The sequence below is a fragment of the Cydia strobilella genome, chromosome 9, assembly GCF_947568885.1.
Source record: "Cydia strobilella chromosome 9, ilCydStro3.1, whole genome shotgun sequence".
NCBI lineage: Eukaryota > Metazoa > Arthropoda > Insecta > Lepidoptera > Tortricidae > Cydia > Cydia strobilella.
This window is the reverse complement of record NC_086049.1, coordinates 15,621,560-15,645,168: the sequence shown is the minus strand read 5'-3', so window position 1 is coordinate 15,645,168 and position 23,609 is coordinate 15,621,560. Positions and strand designations below refer to the sequence as shown.

The 23,609-nt window shown below is 54.4% G+C and overlaps 1 protein-coding gene across 1 annotated transcript in view; it reads right to left on the bottom strand.

Moving 5' to 3' along the window:
* The window catches only part of LOC134744369 (TATA-binding protein-associated factor 172), a 54,508-nt gene that overhangs the window by 15,846 nt on the left and 15,053 nt on the right, over positions 1–23,609 (bottom strand). Inside the window, exons 4-15 of the mRNA XM_063678148.1 lie at positions 17,535–17,669; positions 16,657–16,814; positions 16,110–16,305; positions 15,283–15,491; positions 10,679–10,774; positions 9,874–10,050; positions 9,317–9,496; positions 4,132–5,606; positions 3,649–3,770; positions 2,385–2,524; positions 1,454–1,601; positions 286–521 (exon numbers count right to left, since the gene is read on the bottom strand). Of these exons, the coding sequence (XP_063534218.1) occupies positions 286–521; positions 1,454–1,601; positions 2,385–2,524; positions 3,649–3,770; positions 4,132–5,606; positions 9,317–9,496; positions 9,874–10,050; positions 10,679–10,774; positions 15,283–15,491; positions 16,110–16,305; positions 16,657–16,814; positions 17,535–17,669 (3,272 nt within the window). The remainder of the gene's footprint in view (positions 1–285; positions 522–1,453; positions 1,602–2,384; positions 2,525–3,648; positions 3,771–4,131; positions 5,607–9,316; positions 9,497–9,873; positions 10,051–10,678; positions 10,775–15,282; positions 15,492–16,109; positions 16,306–16,656; positions 16,815–17,534; positions 17,670–23,609) is intronic.

Sequence of the window (23,609 nt, the reverse complement as noted above, 5' to 3'; positions counted from 1 at the left end):
TCGGTAGATTTTTATACCTCTCTTCTCTTCTAAAATTCTGTCTGTCTTTTTTTATATTTTGTAATTTACATTTATAGTGTTAAAGCAGAATGCGGGTGTAGCAATTAATTAGCGATGCGTATGCGGCTTTGAATATTTGTAACCACTGTAACCAGAGTGAACTTGAACATGTGCGTGCTTGCATAGAAGTGATAAGACATTTTCCTCGTATATGCAAGCGCGAAGAGGAGCGAGTGACAGGAGAGGTGATCAGTAGGCTATTTAGGTCTAAATGAAGTAAGTTACATCTTTGACAACGGTAGCCATGACGTTGTGCGGGTCGCGACGCGCCATGGCGGCGAGCGCGCGCGCCGACATGTGCCGCACGGCCGTGTGCGCGTGCCGCAGCAGCCGCGCGCACGCGCCCGCCCCGAGCGACGCCGTCTGCCACGCGAGGGGCGCCAGCGACGAGCAGACCGCTTCGAATACTTGCAGGCGGGAGATTAGCTCCTCGGAGGCGTCCACGTCGACGCTTTCTAGTTCTGTAACAATATGGATGTATGGAGTACTGCTGTCACCTTTGGGCAGGAGCACCTGGATGCCAGCTTGGACCCTTCGACTCAGTCCAAAGGCGCGCTGTACGAATCGTCGACGATCCCAAACTCACAAGCGGTATCGAACCTTTAAGTCTAAGGAGAGACTTCGCCTCCTTGTGTGTGTTCTACCGCTTGTACAATGGGCTGTGCTCTGAAGAATTGTTTGACATGATGCCAACGGCCGCTTTCTATCACCGCACCGCTCGCCATCGGCAGGGTGTTCATCCTCACACCCTAGCACCTAAATGGTCGCGTACTGTGCGGTTTAAGAGGAATTTCCTCCCGCGTACGCTTCGACTGTGGAATGAGCTCCCTGCCGAGGTTTTCCCGAGGGGCTACAGTATGGGGTTCTTCAAAAAAGGAGTGTACAGGTTTTTAAAGGGTTGGCAACGCGCGTGTAATATCTCTGGTGTTGCAGGCGTTCATAGGCTACGGTAACTGCTTACCATCAGGCGGGCCGTATGCTTGATTGCCACCGACGTGGTATAAAAAAAAAATTGTAGTTTTTCGTTTAGAAGCAAAATCGCTATCTTCATACGAAAATCGACGTCCTAGTAACAAAATTCGAGTGAAAAAAATTAGAAACACGACCTACGAATTTCCGTTTCTGCAATGACAGGCACCTCAACCTCACACTTTATAGTCACGGATTTATACTACGTATACTTATAAAAAAATATGAGATCCTTTTTTTGCAAAAACCTCAAAAACTTCAAATGACCATACCCAAAAATTCTGTTGTTATATCATAATGTCATCCAAGAGAAAATAAACCAAAAATGTTAACTAATTAGTATGCTTCAGTGTCTATTTAAAAAGTAATAATTTATATTCCAAACAACAATTTCTCAAGCAATAATTATGAAACTACAACTTACCACTATCACTCATGACATTCGCAAACGGTTCCGTGATGAACTCCCATAGCTTAGGTAATTTCTCCGGCAGCTCGTCGCCGAAGTATCTCGTGAGACTAGTGAACGCCAGTGTCGCCCCTCTTCGTTGAATACGAAGCTTTTTCCGGTTCTGTTGAAAAATATTCACCGTTAGTAATCTTGGCTCCTAACAATTAATTTTATGTTTTATCCCACATATTAAATAATATAATATTAAGCTGTAAAACAGTTTCAGAAATCTAGAGTTGAAAGAAAAATATAATGTTCCACTCAGCTAATCATCGTCCGAGCAATCACCTCATTACTATTGACTTTAACAGTTATATTTAATGACAGGGAAACAGTTTTATCTACGAAAGCTTTTCTGTTTCTATGTAAGAGTAGCACAGCTAACCACAAGGAGACCTTATCTCGTTGCAGTAAGCAGGTTAACCATGTACCACGGAGAATGAGCCGCCTCGCGAGGACATTGGGGTGCATAGGAGTCACCTTCACCGCCGCTCGCTGCTGCTCCCATAGAGTCAGTATACCGACGTACGCGTCCACTAGGGAATGTCGCGGGTGTTGGATGATACCTCGTCCTCGCGGTCGTGCAGCACGTCGAGCGGCACGTCGGGCACGGCGTGGTGCTGCGGCGGGCGGCCGCGGCGAGGAGTCACCTTCACCGCCGCTCGCTGCTGCTCCCATAGAGTCAGTATACCGACGTACGGTCCACTAGGGAATGTCGCGGGTGTTGGATGATACCTCGTCCTCGCGGTCGTGCAGCACGTCGAGCGGCACGTCGGGCACGGCGTGGTGCTGCGGCGGGCGGCCGCGGCGAGGAGTCACCTTCACCGCCGCTCGCTGCTGCTCCCATAGAGTCAGTATACCGACGTACGGTCCACTAGGGAATGTCGCGGGTGTTGGATGATACCTCGTCCTCGCGGTCGTGCAGCACGTCGAGCGGCACGTCGGGCACGGCGTGGTGCTGCGGCGGGCGGCCGCGGCGAGGAGTCACCTTCACCGCCGCTCGCTGCTGCTCCCATAGAGTCAGTATACCGACGTACGCGTCCACTAGGGAGATATTAATATAATTAAATTGTATTATAAATAATTCCTCTCGATGTCTAACTTTATACATATCTGCTTATAACTATATTATTATTTACAACGACGGGACTTAATCGCGTAAAATAAGTTTTAAATTTACCACCGACGTTTCGAGGACGGCGTTGTCCCCGTGGTCTCGGAGAAGCTGGCTAAAGTTGACATCAACATCTTCTAGGCGCGCGAGTTTTTCGAACCACCCGCACTTGGTCTTGTTTATTAACTTGAACGATCTTTATTTTTATTTATTTCGATCTTGGTTTTAAGATCTCATCCACATAGAACCCAGTCATTAGTAAGTGTAAGCGAAAACAAATATCGAAAGTTGAAAAATCGAATATTGTGAGTGTTGTGTGTCGACCCGGTGACATCCCTAGTGCGCAAAACGTTCAAGTAAATATTTTTTTTATTATTTATTAAGAAACAAACAGTCTTATAAAATAGATGAGTTTATAAAGTAACATCTTTCTAGTAATAGACCTATAGTTTCCTATATGTAAACGAATATTAATAAAAACTTATTACTGAGTACAAAAGACATGCATATTGTAGATATAGTCCGACAAGAAATTGTAGAAAATTATCAAGAAGGAGAAGATGGCAACAATTTAGTACGATTTTTTATTAATTTATTTATTAATTTTTTTATTATTTTTTTAGTTCAATTTTATTTAATTTCTACTATTTCATGCCGCACCACATGTGTGACGAGATATATGACGAAAGCTTAAATTTAGAATCGGGTATTTTTATCTCAAAGAAGAATAAGCTAATTTCTTAAACAATCTCAATGAGCTGCTAAATATGTCCACGTTTTGGCACTTTTCATTGTACAACCTACATGTGCGTTTAATGTACGAGTGCTGCGCATGTTTAGTTCTGCTGCTTTTGATGCTAAATAACATTTTATTGCGACAACTACGTTCTGTTCTGCGGGGTACGCGTAAATCTATATTTTGCAAAAGTTCAGGGGCATCTACTAAATTATTGAAAATTTTGAATAAGAAAATTAAATCGGTACAGGAGCGTCTTAAGGAAAGAGATTCAAGATTGTATCTGGCTAAGGAGGTTTTACAATATATTTAACTTACTAGGGGGTCCATGCAATGCTCTTTCCGCCTTGCCCTCCGCCCCGCTGTCGCCACTCCCAGAATCACCGTTCTCGTCAGTGTTCTCCGTCAAAGACACGTGCGGCGTGAACTCAGGGTCACATCTGTGAAGTAGACGTATGTTTAGTAATTGAAACCCACTCAACAAAGCAAACACAAACAAAGTTCGTAAGAATATGCGAAGTAAGTGTTGTGAGTACCGAACAAATGTCCGTGACAACAGCAGACTAGATTTAGGTGGCCGTTAAAAGACAAAATTCAAACAAACATTCTCAAAACAATCTAATATCTGGTGAAAATATTGCTGATCTGCAAAGTATAGATTTTAGAGTCGCTTAATTAGTCATTCAATATGTAAAAAACTAGCTATATCATTCATAAAAATAAATGAAACCAAGCAACATGATATAAAAATTAATAACATAATGTCGTTCGCTTTGCTTGTTGAGAAGACTTGATACTAACCTCAGAAACGCCTTCAAGTTGTGCAGTATCTTATTGTTAGGGCTGGGCTCGCGGCACACCAGACGCGACGCCAGCGCCGCCAGCGACTCCGCCGACTGCGCCTGCAGCTCCTCCCACATTTCCTTCTTTATACTCTCCATTAACGGCCTCACCACTGGGTTCAACTTCTCTGGTAAAGAGTTTAAGCTAGCACAAGCGCCGGCTAAAGCTGCCTGTACTGAAATGTTCAGAATAGTCTGTTCTGTCGCGCATTGGTTCACGGCGGTTTGGAGATTCTTCCGACGCTCCTCTAGAGTCGTAACTACCCGTTTCAGTTTTAGAGACGCCACCATAGGCTCCGTGACTGTTGTCATGTGAATAACTTGCTCGAGGCGGACGATGTTGTTGAATTCTTCGCCGTCTACTGGTAGTTTGTAGTGTTTCATCATGGCTAGTAAATCTCTAGCTTCTTGAAGTATTCTGTTACAGTTTAGCGCTACTTCATCGTAGTATAACGCTTGGTTGAGAGACGCGTGTAGAGTTATTGTTAGTGGGGGTGGAGCTAATCGACTTATTGGATCGTCGGTAATGTCGTCTCGTTTTTCTCCGAATATCGGAGGGGGAAAGAGGTTGTGGTGTAAGGAACGTCGCGCCCACGCGGAGACCACTAGACCTGCTACTATCCGCTGCAGCGCGCTCGACGATCTCAAATGCACTAACAACACTTTTACGAAACAGTCTATAGGGCTTTCGTCCTCAGGTTTGTACTCTATGCCGGGCGCCGGTTGTACTAGATAACAGGACAGATACCCTAGTATTTCTGCAGCGAGGCAGCGCGCCCGAGTCACGTTCTTGTCACGAACGCAGGTAGGTTGAGATTCGCTTCCACCCAGGAACCATTTCTGATTGGGCCTCACCTCAGGCGGCAAGCCCTCTCCTAGTTGGCTTGGCTTAGTTGGCGCGCGCTTTTCTTTAGGAGGCGGCTGGAGTAAGAGATTAGGTGCTATAGGTAACCTGGCCGGCTGCATGGCGAGGCATAGCCAGGTAGCTAGCAACGGGCAGGCTGCAACTAACACTACGCCTAGCGGCGCGTGGCGGAGGAGATTCTCCCAAACTTGAACGGCGATCATCTGTATATCGCCGACGTGCTCAAACAAAATTCTTTGGTAAACGTGTCTCATAGCCTCTTGTAGTAGTTCAGGGTTCCACATTAAATATTGGACGCCGTTTATTGGTTTCGGAACCTCTCCATTGCCGGACTCGCCATTGCCATTCGTGTCGGGAGCCTTAACTTCTGTGACTAGCGGTCTCGTGAGGGTCCGCAGTGTTTGAAGGGAAGCTTTTCTGACCGAGCTGGTCGAGTGGTCTAAATACGGCCAAAGCCTCGGTAGGACGTCTGCTAAGTCGATGGGGTGAAGGAGTTTGGCCGCTTGCGGCATGGCCATTAGAGAAGCTAATAACGCCATGTAGGAATTGGCAGGCGCAGCGACGTCATCCTGAAATGGAAGCATTATTGTAAAATTCATAATAATAATTTTATAGACACAAAAATACTGCATTGAGACTAAGGCACCTACAACAGATAGTCAATGAGGTCAAATAAGAACGGCAGGTAGTTTTTTTTTTTCTCCGCTTAATGACACCGGCAAAGAACTAAAATGTTGTAATATTTCGTAGAGACCGGCCATTTTAATATTCCTTCGTATCCATTTTCACTGTCAAGTCGGTGTAAACTTTGCGTGGTCGGAGTTTGGCATAGTTACTCGGTACCGTCAACCGGGGTGAATAGGGATGGCTGGGGTGAATAGGGACAAAACATAAAATGTGATTTACCTGACAATTTCGTCAAAAATACCCACACAAATAGTATCATACAGAATTTACTATAATTTTTAATCGAATGATTAAAGTTTTGTGCCTATTCACCCCAGCCATCCCTATGCACCCCGGTTGACGGTGATTGATTACATACCTGGTCGTGTAACAGCTGCCACAGGCGAGCCACGACGGTGGGCAGCACGCGCGCCCGGGCCGCGGCGAGCGCCGCCGCCGCCGGGGCCAGCGCGCCCGCCGCCACGGCCGACACGTCCTCGGCGGGGTCGCTGAGCCCCGATATCAGATGTTACCTGGTCGTGTAACAGCTGCCACAGGCGAGCCACGACGGTGGGCAGCACGCGCGCCCGGGCCGCGGCGAGCGCCGCCGCCGCCGGGGCCAGCGCGCCCGCCGCCACGGCCGACACGTCCTCGGCGGGGTCGCTGAGCCCCGATATCAGATGTTACCTGGTCGTGTAACAGCTGCCACAGGCGAGCCACGACGGTGGGCAGCACGCGCGCCCGGGCCGCGGCGAGCGCCGCCGCCGCCGGGGCCAGCGCGCCCGCCGCCACGGCCGACACGTCCTCGGCGGGGTCGCTGAGCCCCGATATCAGATGTTACCTGGTCGTGTAACAGCTGCCACAGGCGAGCCACGACGGTGGGCAGCACGCGCGCCCGGGCCGCGGCGAGCGCCGCCGCCGCCGGGGCCAGCGCGCCCGCCGCCACGGCCGACACGTCCTCGGCGGGGTCGCTGAGCCCCGATATCAGATGTTACCTGGTCGTGTAACAGCTGCCACAGGCGAGCCACGACGGTGGGCAGCACGCGCGCCCGGGCCGCGGCGAGCGCCGCCGCCGCCGGGGCCAGCGCGCCCGCCGCCACGGCCGACACGTCCTCGGCGGGGTCGCTGAGCCCCGATATCAGATGTTACCTGGTCGTGTAACAGCTGCCACAGGCGAGCCACGACGGTGGGCAGCACGCGCGCCCGGGCCGCGGCGAGCGCCGCCGCCGCCGGGGCCAGCGCGCCCGCCGCCACGGCCGACACGTCCTCGGCGGGGTCGCTGAGCCCCGATATCAGATGTTACCTGGTCGTGTAACAGCTGCCACAGGCGAGCCACGACGGTGGGCAGCACGCGCGCCCGGGCCGCGGCGAGCGCCGCCGCCGCCGGGGCCAGCGCGCCCGCCGCCACGGCCGACACGTCCTCGGCGGGGTCGCTGAGCCCCGATATCAGATGTTACCTGGTCGTGTAACAGCTGCCACAGGCGAGCCACGACGGTGGGCAGCACGCGCGCCCGGGCCGCGGCGAGCGCCGCCGCCGCCGGGGCCAGCGCGCCCGCCGCCACGGCCGACACGTCCTCGGCGGGGTCGCTGAGCCCCGATATCAGATGTTACCTGGTCGTGTAACAGCTGCCACAGGCGAGCCACGACGGTGGGCAGCACGCGCGCCCGGGCCGCGGCGAGCGCCGCCGCCGCCGGGGCCAGCGCGCCCGCCGCCACGGCCGACACGTCCTCGGCGGGGTCGCTGAGCCCCGATATCAGATGTTACCTGGTCGTGTAACAGCTGCCACAGGCGAGCCACGACGGTGGGCAGCACGCGCGCCCGGGCCGCGGCGAGCGCCGCCGCCGCCGGGGCCAGCGCGCCCGCCGCCACGGCCGACACGTCCTCGGCGGGGTCGCTGAGCCCCGATATCAGATGTTACCTGGTCGTGTAACAGCTGCCACAGGCGAGCCACGACGGTGGGCAGCACGCGCGCCCGGGCCGCGGCGAGCGCCGCCGCCGCCGGGGCCAGCGCGCCCGCCGCCACGGCCGACACGTCCTCGGCGGGGTCGCTGAGCCCCGATATCAGATGTTACCTGGTCGTGTAACAGCTGCCACAGGCGAGCCACGACGGTGGGCAGCACGCGCGCCCGGGCCGCGGCGAGCGCCGCCGCCGCCGGGGCCAGCGCGCCCGCCGCCACGGCCGACACGTCCTCGGCGGGGTCGCTGAGCCCCGATATCAGATGTTACCTGGTCGTGTAACAGCTGCCACAGGCGAGCCACGACGGTGGGCAGCACGCGCGCCCGGGCCGCGGCGAGCGCCGCCGCCGCCGGGGCCAGCGCGCCCGCCGCCACGGCCGACACGTCCTCGGCGGGGTCGCTGAGCCCCGATATCAGATGTTACCTGGTCGTGTAACAGCTGCCACAGGCGAGCCACGACGGTGGGCAGCACGCGCGCCCGGGCCGCGGCGAGCGCCGCCGCCGCCGGGGCCAGCGCGCCCGCCGCCACGGCCGACACGTCCTCGGCGGGGTCGCTGAGCCCCGATATCAGATGTTACCTGGTCGTGTAACAGCTGCCACAGGCGAGCCACGACGGTGGGCAGCACGCGCGCCCGGGCCGCGGCGAGCGCCGCCGCCGCCGGGGCCAGCGCGCCCGCCGCCACGGCCGACACGTCCTCGGCGGGGTCGCTGAGCCCCGATATCAGATGTTACCTGGTCGTGTAACAGCTGCCACAGGCGAGCCACGACGGTGGGCAGCACGCGCGCCCGGGCCGCGGCGAGCGCCGCCGCCGCCGGGGCCAGCGCGCCCGCCGCCACGGCCGACACGTCCTCGGCGGGGTCGCTGAGCCCCGATATCAGATGTTACCTGGTCGTGTAACAGCTGCCACAGGCGAGCCACGACGGTGGGCAGCACGCGCGCCCGGGCCGCGGCGAGCGCCGCCGCCGCCGGGGCCAGCGCGCCCGCCGCCACGGCCGACACGTCCTCGGCGGGGTCGCTGAGCCCCGATATCAGATGTTACCTGGTCGTGTAACAGCTGCCACAGGCGAGCCACGACGGTGGGCAGCACGCGCGCCCGGGCCGCGGCGAGCGCCGCCGCCGCCGGGGCCAGCGCGCCCGCCGCCACGGCCGACACGTCCTCGGCGGGGTCGCTGAGCCCCGATATCAGATGTTACCTGGTCGTGTAACAGCTGCCACAGGCGAGCCACGACGGTGGGCAGCACGCGCGCCCGGGCCGCGGCGAGCGCCGCCGCCGCCGGGGCCAGCGCGCCCGCCGCCACGGCCGACACGTCCTCGGCGGGGTCGCTGAGCCCCGATATCAGATGTTACCTGGTCGTGTAACAGCTGCCACAGGCGAGCCACGACGGTGGGCAGCACGCGCGCCCGGGCCGCGGCGAGCGCCGCCGCCGCCGGGGCCAGCGCGCCCGCCGCCACGGCCGACACGTCCTCGGCGGGGTCGCTGAGCCCCGATATCAGATGTTACCTGGTCGTGTAACAGCTGCCACAGGCGAGCCACGACGGTGGGCAGCACGCGCGCCCGGGCCGCGGCGAGCGCCGCCGCCGCCGGGGCCAGCGCGCCCGCCGCCACGGCCGACACGTCCTCGGCGGGGTCGCTGAGCCCCGATATCAGATGTTACCTGGTCGTGTAACAGCTGCCACAGGCGAGCCACGACGGTGGGCAGCACGCGCGCCCGGGCCGCGGCGAGCGCCGCCGCCGCCGGGGCCAGCGCGCCCGCCGCCACGGCCGACACGTCCTCGGCGGGGTCGCTGAGCCCCGATATCAGATGCTCGATGGCCCCGCTCTCGCATGCCACTTCCTACCGGAAAATACACATTGTACGCTCCTCCAGAGGAATCCTGTCATGTTATTTCATGCTAAAATGTTGTGATTGAGCATGTTTATGAATCTTTGTTCGTAAAAGTATTTCTTTTTTCTATTGTATATTTCTGATGGGTATTGGGTCTCCAAAATATAAATAAATAAATAGAGGAAGCTATGAATACCGCAATCACTACCGCATTTGCACCCAGCGGCACCAGCAAATAGTTATCTAGAATTAAAGTTCGATAGTGCTCTTTGGAGTGACAGCCGCGGTCCGTTAATCAGTATGTCGACTGTGTTTGATACGACCGGTCTAAAAGCCAATGATAGCGGAATCGTTGGTGGGACTGTAGCATGATGGTACGTAGGTACCTGTCTTGCGGCCAGCAGGTACTTGAAGCCGAGCAGCGCCCCGTGGCGCGCCTCCCACTGTTGCTGCGCCGCCAGAGTGGACAGCAGCGCGGCCACGGCGCGCACGCGCGGGGCTCGCATCTGCGCTAACGCCACGCCTAGAGTCTGCGCGCATGTCTCGCGGACGGGAGCGACTACCTGTACAATAATATTTTATGAGACAAAATCGACCAGGCCCCGCGACTAGAGGTCGGAGCGGGCGTGCGAGTACATGACGCAGCCTACAGGACCGTGCAAGGGCTATAAACGCGATTATATTCGGTCATTCCTTTATCTATTTTGCAGATCGGCTCCTGCTCGCAATGTACCACAGCCAAGATACAGCAGATGACTAAACTGCAGATTATTAGGTGAGACGGAACGTATGTTTGCTGCACATCCAGATTAATTAAGCACTGGCTTCGCTTTTTTAGGGTTCCGTACTCAAAGGGTAAAAACGTGACCCTATTACTAAGACTCCACTGTTCGTCTGTCACCAGGCTGTATCTCATGAACCGTGATAGCTTGATAGTTGAAATTTTCACAGATTATGTATTTTTGTTGCTGCTATATCAACAAATATTAAAAAGTACGGAACCCTCAGTGGGCGAGTCCGGCTCGCACTTTTCTTAGAAGTTTTCATCAGTATACAATTGAAATATTTCTTTACTTAAATATTTTGCTATGGCGATAGAAATGTTTACAGCACTTCAGAAACAGCTAAACACACACAAAACACACAGGACAGCACAGCGTACAAAAGCTAATGGATAATACAATAACTCACTTGATCTGAGACAAAGTCTCCGAAGCGGTCCAACGCAAGAACACAAAGCAACCTCAGCGCCATGTCTTCCAGCCATTCTTGGTGTGCATCTTCCATCTGAAAATAAAAGTCCTTTCAAATATTGGACAATGATTGATAGACTTGTGATTGTGAGACCACAAAGCTATCTAAAAAGCTGAGTAAAGATTCATTTAATTTTAAAGATTACGGGATACATTCTGGGAGTAGTTTCAAGAAAACTCTTTGGGAGCACGTAGTTTTAGGTTTGACGGGTGACAGCGCCCCGCACCAACTTTCCAGTGGCCAGTGGACACTCGCTTGACGTCTGACTGTACCTGCTGCGGGCTGTCGCCGGCCGCCTGCCCCGCCGAGGCGGCGATGGGCGCGCGCAGCAGCTCCCGCAGCGCCGAGGCGGCCCCGTGGCGCGCCTCCCACGCCGCGCTGAACAGCGTCGCCTGCAGCGCCCGCGCCGGCTCTCTAGCCCACACACACTGTACCTGCTGCGGGCTGTCGCCGGCCGCCTGCCCCGCCGAGGCGGCGATGGGCGCGCGCAGCAGCTCCCGCAGCGCCGAGGCGGCCCCGTGGCGCGCCTCCCACGCCGCGCTGAACAGCGTCGCCTGCAGCGCCCGCGCCGGCTCTCTAGCCCACACACACTGTACCTGCTGCGGGCTGTCGCCGGCCGCCTGCCCCGCCGAGGCGGCGATGGGCGCGCGCAGCAGCTCCCGCAGCGCCGAGGCGGCCCCGTGGCGCGCCTCCCACGCCGCGCTGAACAGCGTCGCCTGCAGCGCCCGCGCCGGCTCTCTAGCCCACACACACTGTACCTGCTGCGGGCTGTCGCCGGCCGCCTGCCCCGCCGAGGCGGCGATGGGCGCGCGCAGCAGCTCCCGCAGCGCCGAGGCGGCCCCGTGGCGCGCCTCCCACGCCGCGCTGAACAGCGTCGCCTGCAGCGCCCGCGCCGGCTCTCTAGCCCACACACACTGTACCTGCTGCGGGCTGTCGCCGGCCGCCTGCCCCGCCGAGGCGGCGATGGGCGCGCGCAGCAGCTCCCGCAGCGCCGAGGCGGCCCCGTGGCGCGCCTCCCACGCCGCGCTGAACAGCGTCGCCTGCAGCGCCGAGGCGGCCCCGTGGCGCGCCTCCCACGCCGCGCTGAACAGCGTCGCCTGCAGCGCCCGCGCCGGCTCTCTAGCCCACACACACTGTACCTGCTGCGGGCTGTCGCCGGCCGCCTGCCCCGCCGAGGCGGCGATGGGCGCGCGCAGCAGCTCCCGCAGCGCCGAGGCGGCCCCGTGGCGCGCCTCCCACGCCGCGCTGAACAGCGTCGCCTGCAGCGCCCGCGCCGGCTCTCTAGCCCACACACACTGTACCTGCTGCGGGCTGTCGCCGGCCGCCTGCCCCGCCGAGGCGGCGATGGGCGCGCGCAGCAGCTCCCGCAGCGCCGAGGCGGCCCCGTGGCGCGCCTCCCACGCCGCGCTGAACAGCGTCGCCTGCAGCGCCCGCGCCGGCTCTCTAGCCCACACACACTGTACCTGCTGCGGGCTGTCGCCGGCCGCCTGCCCCGCCGAGGCGGCGATGGGCGCGCGCAGCAGCTCCCGCAGCGCCGAGGCGGCCCCGTGGCGCGCCTCCCACGCCGCGCTGAACAGCGTCGCCTGCAGCGCCCGCGCCGGCTCTCTAGCCCACACACACTGTACCTGCTGCGGGCTGTCGCCGGCCGCCTGCCCCGCCGAGGCGGCGATGGGCGCGCGCAGCAGCTCCCGCAGCGCCGAGGCGGCCCCGTGGCGCGCCTCCCACGCCGCGCTGAACAGCGTCGCCTGCAGCGCCCGCGCCGGCTCTCTAGCCCACACACACTGTACCTGCTGCGGGCTGTCGCCGGCCGCCTGCCCTGCCGAGGCGGCGATGGGCGCGCGCAGCAGCTCCCGCAGCGCCGAGGCGGCCCCGTGGCGCGCCTCCCACGCCGCGCTGAACAGCGTCGCCTGCAGCGCCCGCGCCGGCTCTCTAGCCCACACACACTGTACCTGCTGCGGGCTGTCGCCGGCCGCCTGCCCCGCCGAGGCGGCGATGGGCGCGCGCAGCAGCTCCCGCAGCGCCGAGGCGGCCCCGTGGCGCGCCTCCCACGCCGCGCTGAACAGCGTCGCCTGCAGCGCCCGCGCCGGCTCTCTAGCCCACACACACTGTACCTGCTGCGGGCTGTCGCCGGCCGCCTGCCCCGCCGAGGCGGCGATGGGCGCGCGCAGCAGCTCCCGCAGCGCCGAGGCGGCCCCGTGGCGCGCCTCCCACGCCGCGCTGAACAGCGTCGCCTGCAGCGCCCGCGCCGGCTCTCTAGCCCACACACACTGTACCTGCTGCGGGCTGTCGCCGGCCGCCTGCCCCGCCGAGGCGGCGATGGGCGCGCGCAGCAGCTCCCGCAGCGCCGAGGCGGCCCCGTGGCGCGCCTCCCACGCCGCGCTGAACAGCGTCGCCTGCAGCGCCCGCGCCGGCTCTCTAGCCCACACACATTGTACCTGCTGCGGGCTGTCGCCGGCCGCCTGCCCCGCCGAGGCGGCGATGGGCGCGCGCAGCAGCTCCCGCAGCGCCGAGGCGGCCCCGTGGCGCGCCTCCCACGCCGCGCTGAACAGCGTCGCCTGCAGCGCCCGCGCCGGCTCTCTAGCCCACACACATTGTACCTGCTGCGGGCTGTCGCCGGCCGCCTGCCCCGCCGAGGCGGCGATGGGCGCGCGCAGCAGCTCCCGCAGCGCCGAGGCGGCCCCGTGGCGCGCCTCCCACGCCGCGCTGAACAGCGTCGCCTGCAGCGCCCGCGCCGGCTCTCTAGCCCACACACACTGTACCTGCTGCGGGCTGTCGCCGGCCGCCTGCCCCGCCGAGGCGGCGATGGGCGCGCGCAGCAGCTCCCGCAGCGCCGAGGCGGCCCCGTGGCGCGCCTCCCACGCCGCGCTGAACAGCGTCGCCTGCAGCGCCCGCGCCGGCTCTCTAGCCCACACACACTGTACCTGCTGCGGGCTGTCGCCGGCCGCCTGCCCCGCCGAGGCGGCGATGGGCGCGCGCAGCAGCTCCCGCAGCGCCGAGGCGGCCCCGTGGCGCGCCTCCCACGCCGCGCTGAACAGCGTCGCCTGCAGCGCCCGCGCCGGCTCTCTAGCCCACACACATTGTACCTGCTGCGGGCTGTCGCCGGCCGCCTGCCCCGCCGAGGCGGCGATGGGCGCGCGCAGCAGCTCCCGCAGCGCCGAGGCGGCCCCGTGGCGCGCCTCCCACGCCGCGCTGAACAGCGTCGCCTGCAGCGCCCGCGCCGGCTCTCTAGCCCACACACATTGTACCTGCTGCGGGCTGTCGCCGGCCGCCTGCCCCGCCGAGGCGGCGATGGGCGCGCGCAGCAGCTCCCGCAGCGCCGAGGCGGCCCCGTGGCGCGCCTCCCACGCCGCGCTGAACAGCGTCGCCTGCAGCGCCCGCGCCGGCTCTCTAGCCCACACACATTGTACCTGCTGCGGGCTGTCGCCGGCCGCCTGCCCCGCCGAGGCGGCGATGGGCGCGCGCAGCAGCTCCCGCAGCGCCGAGGCGGCCCCGTGGCGCGCCTCCCACGCCGCGCTGAACAGCGTCGCCTGCAGCGCCCGCGCCGGCTCTCTAGCCCACACACATTGTACCTGCTGCGGGCTGTCGCCGGCCGCCTGCCCCGCCGAGGCGGCGATGGGCGCGCGCAGCAGCTCCCGCAGCGCCGAGGCGGCCCCGTGGCGCGCCTCCCACGCCGCGCTGAACAGCGTCGCCTGCAGCGCCCGCGCCGGCTCTCTAGCCCACACACATTGTACCTGCTGCGGGCTGTCGCCGGCCGCCTGCCCCGCCGAGGCGGCGATGGGCGCGCGCAGCAGCTCCCGCAGCGCCGAGGCGGCCCCGTGGCGCGCCTCCCACGCCGCGCTGAACAGCGTCGCCTGCAGCGCCCGCGCCGGCTCTCTAGCCCACACACACTGTACCTGCTGCGGGCTGTCGCCGGCCGCCTGCCCCGCCGAGGCGGCGATGGGCGCGCGCAGCAGCTCCCGCAGCGCCGAGGCGGCCCCGTGGCGCGCCTCCCACGCCGCGCTGAACAGCGTCGCCTGCAGCGCCCGCGCCGGCTCTCTAGCCCACACACACTGTACCTGCTGCGGGCTGTCGCCGGCCGCCTGCCCCGCCGAGGCGGCGATGGGCGCGCGCAGCAGCTCCCGCAGCGCCGAGGCGGCCCCGTGGCGCGCCTCCCACGCCGCGCTGAACAGCGTCGCCTGCAGCGCCCGCGCCGGCTCTCTAGCCCACACACACTGTACCTGCTGCGGGCTGTCGCCGGCCGCCTGCCCCGCCGAGGCGGCGATGGGCGCGCGCAGCAGCTCCCGCAGCGCCGAGGCGGCCCCGTGGCGCGCCTCCCACGCCGCGCTGAACAGCGTCGCCTGCAGCGCCCGCGCCGGCTCTCTAGCCCACACACACTGTACCTGCTGCGGGCTGTCGCCGGCCGCCTGCCCCGCCGAGGCGGCGATGGGCGCGCGCAGCAGCTCCCGCAGCGCCGAGGCGGCCCCGTGGCGCGCCTCCCACGCCGCGCTGAACAGCGTCGCCTGCAGCGCCCGCGCCGGCTCTCTAGCCCACACACACTGTACCTGCTGCGGGCTGTCGCCGGCCGCCTGCCCCGCCGAGGCGGCGATGGGCGCGCGCAGCAGCTCCCGCAGCGCCGAGGCGGCCCCGTGGCGCGCCTCCCACGCCGCGCTGAACAGCGTCGCCTGCAGCGCCCCGCACCAGCTCTCTAGAGGCCAGTTGGAGCTCGAGCCCCACGCCCCGGAGCAATCTGGCACTGCTAGCGACTGCTCCACTGTCGACAAGGAAGTATTTTTTATTTATAAGAGCTTTTGAGACTACAGAAGAAAAAAGAGACGCCGATATCATCTTCCAAAGCTTAAGTAAATAACATTAGCAAGGTCAGAGTCACGTAACACTATGGAGTCAAATCACAATCACGATTGGGTACTGCCGAGTAATAATAATTGGAAACCACAAAGAAGACTATATCCATATTGTCGGACTATATCTACAATATGCATGTCTAAGTAATAAGTTTTTATTAATATTCGTTTACATATAGGAAACTATAGGTCTATTACTAGAAAAATGTTACTTTATAAACTCATCTGTTTTATAAGACTGAAGCGCACCTAGAAATAACTTAACAATAATCAGAATATACGATATTTTTTGAGAATTATCGGAAGAAACGCGGGAGATATAGTCTTACGAGTCCTACACGGGAGTCTAGGGCAGAAAGCACAGCGAAACTCGTCGATATCCAGCTTGATCTTCCGGCCCGGCTCCACCGGCGGCGTGGGCGGCTCCTCAAGTCCTCGCAGTCGCGCGACTCCTGTTTGCAGAACGCCGCTTGTCGCGCTTTGCATTCCGTTATGTTCAACTCTCAATAGCGGGAACTAATACTCACAGCTAAACTCGTCGACCTCCAGCTTGATCTTCTTCCGGTCCGGCTCCGCCGGCGGCGTGGGCGGCGCGGGCGGCTCCTCGCAGTCGCGCGACTTCTGTTTGCAGAACGCCGCTTGTCGCGCTTTGCGTTTCGCTAGGTTCATCTCGCGAGAGCTGAGCGGCTTGGATGACGATGGGACTAGCTCTTGCACTGGCCTCTATGGGAAAAGAAAACAAAAAAATCAGTTTGCTTTAAAAAAAAGTACCTATAAGGCATTTCACAAAATGGTGAGCCTATAGCCTGTAAATGCGACATTTTTTTTTCTTTTTAAATGCCTTAAAACTTTACGATGTTATATGACGTGTTTAGTCAAGTTTTTTAGAATTAAGCTAACTTTACAGGTGCACATAAGGACGTGTACAAAGTCAGCATGACCGTGTCAGACATGATCAATTCTGCTCTACTATATTCACGATTTAAAAAAAAAATTTAATTCGTTGTGACTCCGATTGTCACCTGTAACTAACATTTTTATATTATCTCTGCTTAATCAAGTGCGGTGTCGTACCCTGATCACTTCAGTCTTGACTGGCGCTGGCTTGGCGAGACAGAGGTCGTCGTTGGTGTACAGCGCGGTGGTCAGGTCCACGCCCAGACTGGACGCCACCTCCAAGCCGAGGCGCGCGTTGAGCTGCTGCCGCTGCCGCGATAAACGCTCGTTTATGTCTGGAAATAAAAAAATGTCTTATAACACTGTACAAACAGCAACACTGTTAACTGTTCATTGGTGGACCTTATTACAAAAGGTCCACCGATAGACAGTTAACAGTGTGGGCGATGGTACGTGCAGGCATTCAGGTTTCGTCGGATTTCTTAACGACTGACCAGAGGAGAAGAAGAGACCAGCAGAGGGCCGGTTTATTGGCTTGAAAAAAAAAAACTTCGTATGACGCTTCGCTGAAATTCTATTTGAGACTGTTGGAGCTACCCCATCGTATAAAATTACTTTAAAAAAAAATTACAAAAAAAAGTTAAACCGCTAACCCAGTGTCAAATTCTACTGGTAACCATGGTAACTCCGGGTTTAACCGGTTAACCCCGGGTTAGTAAAATGGTGCAAGTGGTGCTTAGAGTTTTTCTTCATATAGCAGTCCAGGACTCGATTTTTGTGTCCCCAAGCTACAAGCAAAACCACAGGGCGGACACGCTATACATCAAGTCACTTGCGTTTCTATGTGTGAACGGCACGTCTGTAGCGGCATGCGTCATAGTGTGAGTAAGTTGCTTAAAAACAGTACTGAGCGGACGGCAAAAGGTCATCAATCTGCTGTCGCGGGGCGAGGTAATTCGAATCGGGGCGGGGCGGTGCGTGGCCGTTCTGTATGATAATACTATTACTTATTGTGTGGTAAAACAGAAAGTAGAGCACGTATTGAGTCCACGTACCAGCAGCATTAAGGGCCTCTTCGTCCAGGTCGTACTCGTGGCCCTCGGAGCCCATGAGGTGTGCGCCGTGTCGGAGAACCTTCTCGATGTCGAACGACTCGCATCGTAGCCGCCCGTCGCATTCTGATTTTTCCTCTATGGACAAAAGAATAAACAATGTTTAAAAAAAATTAACAAACACCCTTGAAAAGTATGATTTTTTTCAATAACTACTCGTACAGTCGCCATTCACAATATCGGAGTGGCCGAGGTTTGAAAAAGTTGGTGGGCACCTTGGCCGCTCCGATATATCTGATGGCGACTGACCTATAGGAATGCTATTAAAGTTTATTTAGTTTCTGGTTTCTGTTTGTTTATTTTATTTATTTAATCTTTATTGCACAAAAGAAAAAAATATAGTACAAAAGGTGGACTTAATATAGCAAAAACATTATCTACCTCATTCTCTATTCATTATTTTCTGATTTAACTAGTGTTTTCTGGTATATTTTTCCACAAAACAGAATAAGACAAAGTGTATTCAAACACACGCTTAGTACCTACAATTATTATATCCGGACCCTTTTATCAAACATTACGCACAGATGCCAGGAACTGACCTGACCGACATTCTAGATTAGTTCGAAGTATTGTATGTTTAAAGTGTAACAATATGGAAAGATCATTAACCCCGTTTAATTTATAAACCCCGCAATACAATAATGCGAAAAGCAAACATCCTCTGAGAGTAATATTAAACATTTTGTATTAAGAATACCGACTGAAAATCGCGTTGATTCATATCAATATCCTACAGAGTTGCAATTAACTTCAAGACCTTGATATATCATTTAAGCACTTAAATTGTTTTGTTTAGTGAATATGTCGCTATAGCTATAAGGTGACCCCTGCGTTGATAAATGAGCATCGATTGAGGCAGGTGAGTCACGGGAACTATACCATGGCTATTAATAATAGCTCAGTAACAGCGAGGATCCTACTCATACGAGTTGCGCTGCGCAATACGTAAAGTCGTGCTACTAGGGGTTGACTTCTTAAACGGTTATGTTCGAATATGTCGCTAATAGTTATAAGGTGACCCCTGCGTTGATAAATGAGCCCCGATTGAGGCAGGTGTGTCACGGGACTATACCATGGCTATTAATAGCTCGGTAACAGCGAGGATCCTACTCGTGCAAGTTGCGCTGTGCAATACGTAAAGACGCGCTACTAGGGGTTCACTTCTTAAACGGTTATGTTCGAATATGTAGCTAATAGTTATAAGGTGACCCCTGCGTTGATAAATGATCCCCGATTGAGGCAGGTGAGTCACGGGACTATACCATGGCTATTAATAGCTCGGTAACAGCGAGGATCCTACTCGTGCAAGTTGCGCTGCGCAATACGTAAAGACGCGCTACTAGGGGGCACTTCTTAAACGGTTATGTTCGAATATGTCGCTAATAGTTATAAGGTGACCCCTGCGTTGATAAATGATCCCCAATTGAGGCAGGTGAGTCACGGGACTATACCATGGCTATTAATAGCTCGGTAACAGCGAGGATCCTACTCGTGCAAGTTGCGCTGCGCAATACGTAAAGACGCGCTACTAGGGGGCACTTCTTAAACGGTTATGTTCGAATATGTCGCTAATAGTTATAAGGTGACCCCTGCGTTAATAAATGATCCCCAATTGAGGCAGGTGAGTCACGGGACTATTCTATGGCTATTAGTAGCTCAGTAACAGCGAGGATCCTACTCGTGCAAGTTGCGCTGCGCAATACGTAAAGACGCGCTACTAGGGGTTCATTTCTTAAAGGGTTGTGTTCGAAATAAATGAGCCCCAACAGGGTATTTGACAATTTTTTTATGGTATCCACAGATATAAATAACCTATGTAATCTGAGAGATCATGGTCTAATAATAATCTTAGTCTGAAATCATTAGAGATTCTTCTTCTCAGTCGTTATATTAATCTTTCTCGAAAACGGTGCTCATTTCAGAGTATTAAATTTAATGTTAGTCATGTTTTGATAGATTAAATTATAATAAATGCACCCATTATGTATACTAATAAGCGGATACAATACAGAATTACTAGAGCGGCTCTGAGAACAATATCGCTATCAATATACCTAAACATTTACAGGAAATCCGGTCGCCTGAGCAATTCTATTTTAATATAATTATAAATGGATTGTATAAAATATAAATAATCCTATTATGCTGTATTTTTGCTGGAGTAAACTCACTAGGTTATTATATTGGAGCAAGTCATAACTCTTGTATACAAAACAAGTTTTTTTACCTACAAATAATCTAATACTTTATATAAATACTAATGTATGTCATTCATATCAAGCACTTACCGATTTTAAGAAAACCAACTGTGTCAACAAGCATACGACATCAATATATCAGAGAATCGTTCCAAGCTATCTGAGCATGCAATCCAAGGCCTTAACAATAAATAGAGGCGTGTTCAGGTATTTCTGAGCACCTTGGCCGCTCCGATATATCTGATGACGACAATAGTAAATTAAACCTCGGATTTATCCCGCCTAAACAAAATACAAAAATATATGGAAACATCAGAGCGGTGTTCTGATATAGACACTTGTATTTATTTCATGGCAGCATTCAATCTAAAGCCTAGAAAATACCCCTGTATGTATCGCTTGTTTAGATATATGTGAGCACCTAAGCCGCATCGATATATCCGATGACGACAGTAGTTGTTAGCAAGATCCTCTAATTCATCCAGACACATCTGTCATCCGTATGACTAAAGACATAATCTATGTATAACTCAGCGCTTCCGGCCATCACGTGCAAATGAACCAATTGGAACCCCCGCGTTTGGACCACTATCAACCAATTGTGGGGCTCACAAGGCCGGCTCACTAAGATACGATTCCTAAAACACATGCGCATCCAATAACTTACAAGTCTTGTCTTACAACCAGTAAGGGTGTGAGCTATGGCCTTTTCATGAAATATTTCTACAGTTAAAATTGAAAACGCTTCTTAAAATTAAATGCTTGCTGTTGTTTTTCACATTCCCAGTTTATTATGATATTTCCTTACTATATTATTGAGATCCCTTCTAATCCGTTTCCGTACTAATATTCTAATGCCAAATTAGTTCTTTGAGCCCCGGGAAAGGACATAGGATAGTTCTTATCAAGAAAGTCATCCCTTAAAGAGGTTAAAAAGAATGGCGAAATTTACTAACGCAGTCTATTATTAAATAATACAACATAATTATGTCAACATCCCAATTATAAACAACACTTAGGCTGCCTTTCAACTAAGGCGGAGATGAGCAGATATGAGAGGAAACCCAATGCTATTAGTTGATTCCGCTCATCTCTGCGTCAGTGGAAACAGTGGAAAGGCAGACTTATACTAGTCACCCTGACGCTACTCGCTCTGTAAGCTGTATGAACAAATAGTCCTGGAGATATGTAGGTCGACGGCAGTCAATGCACTAGGCAGTAAACACAAGACGTCTGTTATGCTAAGCATGTTTACGATTTTTATGGTAATGCGCGGCGATAAGCGCTCAACTTGTAGGTATTGGTGTAGGCATAGAGTAACTTATACTTGAGTTATACTAGAGCGGTACTGTCACAGTAAATTTTGTAACCCCAGTAAATTCACTGCCATCTGTCGACACACTTAAAAACTAAAAATGAAGATTTATAAAAATACGTTAGAATGTATTTAAATATAGATAAATGATTTTTTTATTTGCATTAATTATTTTTATGATTTTGACCCATGTTCTTTCACTGATATGCGTTAAAATTGTTAAATAACAAACGAAACCGTCAACGCCATCTATACGACTGTAGGCCAAAACTAGTAGCGCCCTCTGAACGAGAATCAAATTTTCTTGATTTTCGAGGCACGTTTTTTCCTTAGACTGTATCCATCTATTACGGAGTTATATCTATCTTTGGTGTAGGTAACTAACTTATACAATGTGTATTCAATCGAGAAATATATAACAAAGAGATTTTCTTAAGGCCAAGTTGGTATATTCTACAAATCTGTCTGGTTTGGAAAAATAAAGTTCATAACATTTAATAAGCGCTTAAATGTTAAATGTTATAGGTATAGATAGGTACGAGGGCGGTTTGATAAGTCAGTGACTTTTAGTATATATTTTTCTGCATAGTCTCCGTTCAATTGACTTATCAAACCGCCCTTTTGCATATAAATATGTACACGGAAAAGAACAAAAAAAAACCAAAATATCCGAAATGTAACAATAAAATTGGACCTAAATATAATTTTTTTTTTAATGTTATGGTCCATCCCATGATGCTGCGGTAAGCGTATACACGTTATAAAGTTTAACTGAATAGGAAAACATACAAAACTATTCAACACATAAGATAAATACATTGTTTACTACTATTTTATAACGTTAGATAGTTCTTTGCAAATAATTCGATTACAGAGTTGACCGCAAGCATTAATTAAAAATACGCGTGGTACTCAAAGATAAGGTAAATAACAATGAATACAAGGATAACTGTTTACGTTTATCAATAACTGAGCCTTCTAGAAACATGGTTGGTTATCGCTGTTTAGTATAAGGGACTGTTGTGTGGGTTCAGGAACTTTATTAGGTAGGTACTATTTTAAACAGAGCGTCCGCTAGCTGGTGCGGGCGCGGTAGGTATATCCGCATCACGCATCCGCGTCTGTTAGCGTTGCTCATACTATAGTTTGTCAAAGGACTGTCTCATCATTTCAAACATAGAGATTATCATACTATCTTTGTCTTACACTAGTACCCAAAAGAAAAGGATGAGTATAGTTTTTTTTTTGTTCTTGTTTACTGACAATTTGGTTTAACCAACTATATTTTTCGTTAACCCGTTCCGTGCACACACGCCAGCTAAAGCACTAGGTAGCACTAGTAAATTACTTACTTACATACCTACTTCATTGGCTCAGTGATCTAAAAAGGATCTTGGCCTCTGACACAAGAGAACGCCACTGCCCTATTCAGCGCCACTTCACGCCAGTTGGGTGCTCCGAGGGCGGATAGGTGTTGTTTATAAAACACTCAAAATTATGCAAACTATTAAGGGCAAAGTGGTGCAAAATACAAGTTTGACAAACCTTAGTAATGGGAAACTTGATAGTATCGCATAAGTGATATAAGAAACCATACAGCGCCATCAAGGACTACGTCCACAATATTTTCCACTAATGGTTGTCCAGTCTGTACCTTTTTTTTTTTTAATAACCTGTAGTATCCCACTGCTGGGCAAAGGCCTCTCCCTTATAATTTTCAAAATTATCTTAAATTATCTTCGAAGTTTTACAGTAACAGTATGTCACGAGTTTTCATTATAACATGTGTTTAATACGGGCCCTGATATGAATTGCAACCGTTTTCCGCGCCGCGGCCGATTATATCCGCACCAATCGACGCCAATGAGGAAATCCTCGGCAATGTAGCGCGAGTGCGATAACCCCCATGCTTTTAGAACGACACGGGTGTGTGTGGTGTCTGTCAAACTTCAAGTGAGGAATGTCGAGATCCGACGCCGCACCAAGGTGCGAGATGTGGGAGACGTCATTACCAAGCTTAAATGGAGTTGGGCGGGACATGTTGCCAGGCAGAGTGATGGCAGGTGAACCAAAATGTTGACGGATTGGCCGCCGCTTTCGGATGAAAGAAGCGCCTGGCGTCCGTTGGCTCGTTGGGTGGATGACGTTCGAAAAATCGCGGGGCACTTTTGGATGAGACTAGCCCAGGACCGGGATAAGTGGCGTACACGAAGAGGCCTATGCTCTGCAGTGTGCGACTGAAGGCTAGAATGATGATGATGATGATGATTTTGTCCCGTCAGCCAGGGAACAATAGTAGCAGTTTGCTACAAGGAATGTTGTACAACGATCTATTGAAGTGCTTAATAGATGACCAAACTTATAACTACCACAATAATGCGTTAGGTAAATCTAAATACTATTTTTAGTGGCCGAGGAGAACGTAACCATGGCAACTTGTGACAAGAAAAGTTGGTTTACCCAGTTATCAATTATTATATTAGAGGTCTCAAACGGCAAACG